Source organism: Emydura macquarii, unplaced genomic scaffold, assembly GCF_026122565.2.
Source record: "Emydura macquarii macquarii isolate MOO-44397 ecotype Brisbane River unplaced genomic scaffold, CSIRO-AGI_Emac_v2 contig_2208, whole genome shotgun sequence".
Classification (NCBI taxonomy): Eukaryota; Metazoa; Chordata; order Testudines; family Chelidae; genus Emydura; species Emydura macquarii.
This window is the reverse complement of record NW_027132345.1, coordinates 35,343-37,931: the sequence shown is the minus strand read 5'-3', so window position 1 is coordinate 37,931 and position 2,589 is coordinate 35,343. Positions and strand designations below refer to the sequence as shown.

General features: G+C 42.4%; 1 gene segment (V, D, J or C); it reads left to right on the top strand.

Moving 5' to 3' along the window:
• Positions 1-1,466: 1,466 nt before the first annotated feature.
• On the top strand, positions 1,467-1,831 carry LOC137160998 (T cell receptor gamma variable 9-like; the record flags this gene model as incomplete). The annotated part of the segment is given in 1 exon segment: positions 1,467-1,831. A coding segment is annotated over 1 exon segment (365 nt), but the record flags the coding sequence as incomplete, so codon positions are not given.
• Positions 1,832-2,589: the final 758 nt, after the last annotated feature.

The window sequence follows — 2,589 nt, the reverse complement described above, 5'->3', positions numbered from 1 at the left end:
ACACCTTACAAGCAAATAGATGATCAAAGTTCCTGCCTCACAGAACTGATAAGTCATTTCATCTTAGGGTACTGCAGAAATGTGGATTAAAGCTTGGATGGGTAATGAAGGAAAACAAGGACTGCAGTGATGTTACACACATCAACATCTTCTGATTCATGCCTTTTCTTTAATTTAGTTACTTTTTTTCTACCTTCTGCAGTACAGTCAAGCATTTACACACATACTCAAATACATCTATGGAGCACCAAGAGGAATTAACTATTGAAGGCCCCATAGAAAGAGTATATTTCAACCAAAACTTGGAGGGGAAATGGTGAAAGCATGACCGACTGGATCAGGGTATAATGGCATAAATGTAAACTAATAGTGCCATAATGTCATATACTAAAAGCAATTGATCTACGTAGTAATGAACTGGAGATTGTAGGTGTGTATGTGTGCATGCACACTGCCCTCGAGTGTGTGGTTTCAGATTTGCTCAGCTGTGTGGAATCAGTCCTGAACAGCTAAAGGAATTTCGTTGTGGGGGATTATGCTGTTTTATTCTGTGTTTAACAGATACACGAATTGTGTTTACCAAAAAATAAGGGGGGGGGGGGGGCTCTTAAAAATATACAGCACATCACACATCTTGGTGGCCTTTGGATCACTAAATGAAAGCTAAAGAGTTCTTCTTTAGTTCAAGTAGAAGAGTTCTCTGCAGTGAATTAGTCCTCACAGCAAGACAATAAAAACGAATATTGAAAAAAAATGAAGTTGCTTGCAAATGAATTGTACAAGACACCTTCAGGAGTAAACTGGCCCTTTTTCAGAGTTGGGGTGAAACTAAGGGCTTCTCTTCACTAATGGCGCTGCAGCAGTGCATGGTAAAAAAAATTGTTTCGCAGTTTCCTTTCCCACAAGTTTGGAAGGTCAGTTCTTTTTTTAGACTGTCAGCAATCTGAGGCAGAACTTGGCCTATTTGTTGTCACTCTGGGGACCACATCCTACGTAGTACCTCAGGGAGCTACTGTAACGTAAGTTATAAACAACAGTAATAATAATCAGCACTGATCCTTCGCTGTCCATCAAAAGGATCATAACACACACCAGAGGAATCAGTTTCAGCCCTAGCACTGTCATGAACAGAGTTGCCATACAGAGCAGCAGTAACTCAACGTCACCTTGAAAAAACTTTCCTATAGCCACTAGGACTTATTTGGGGTTACCTAAGTGAGTCACTTCCTCGCCCCAGCTGCTCGTCTCTGTGCATTCAAGACCATCATTTCATTGCCTTGGCTGGAGTTCTAACAAGAGCAGTTAGAATGTTGCTGCTGAAGACTTTTGTTCTGGTTCTGGTTTGCTCTTGTAAGTGTGTTGCACACACTGCTCTGCACATACATATGCACATTACTCAGCAGCAGCTGGACAGCCTTTACGTTATTGCAGTTTTGGGTTGATATTTTTATTTTGTTTCTCTACAGATGGCTCCTCACAAGTGCGTCTGACTCAACCTCAACTGTCCATCACCAAGGAAGAAAGTAAAACCATACGAATTGACTGCCATGTTTCCGTATCTGAGGATTTTGGCAAGGCTTATATACACTGGTATAGACAGAGACCTGGGGCAGCTCCCGAGCGGATTCTGTTCATCTCGATGCAGTCTGCCTTTGACAGAGACTCGGATAAAGGGAAGTTTAATGCTGAAAAGAAGACTGACCGATCTACCTGTGTCCTGACCATAAACAAAATAACCTCCATTGACACGGCTACTTATTATTGTGCCTATTGGGATCTCACACTGGTAGAAAACTGTAGACTGCCTGTACAAAAACCCACTACATTCTAAGCCACCACCTTTCCAGTGTATGAGTGCACCGTCGCCCCTCCAATATCACTCCTCAACCTGGTTCCAGCTGCAGAAACTCTTTACTGGCTTCTGTAACTAGATATGAATGACAACAGCTGAGTGTGTGTATTTGCCAAACATTCACTAAGACCAGGCCAGTTCTAGCAGGAACGGGGTCACTTAGGACACAAATCGGAGCTAGGTACCCAATCCCATTAAAAGTCTATGGGAGTTGTGCACTTAGCTGCCCCTTGGCCTTAAAAAAAAAAAAACCACCTTCCCCCAGAATATCAGGTGAAGCTAGAAGTCACTAATTGTCTGTGTGGGTTATCATGGGCTCACTGGGTGGAGATTTGGATCCAGCATGCAGGTGCAATAATCTATTTCCTTATAGTTCCCCCATTCTTTATAGTATCCTCCTCAGGTAGAGTCTCGTTTTATTGCCTATGGATTCCAGCTAGGGCTTGACCTAATGTCCACTCACGTCTGCAAGTGTCTGCCCATTGACTTTAATGGCCTTTGGATCAAACCACAAGCCACCTAACAGCACTGCAAACCAGCCTGGGCGCTTTAGAACACATTTTCATATTATTCCAATGGAAACAGGACTAAGTGTATTGAGATTACTTTTCTGCTATTTAATTAGCCAGTGAACCACAAAGAGTTTACTGTTAACCTTAAAAATAGCTACAGAGCTGTGTTCAGAAGGACCAGCCTGTATTTAGTCTCTCATGCCAAGTCAGTAGAAAACACATGAT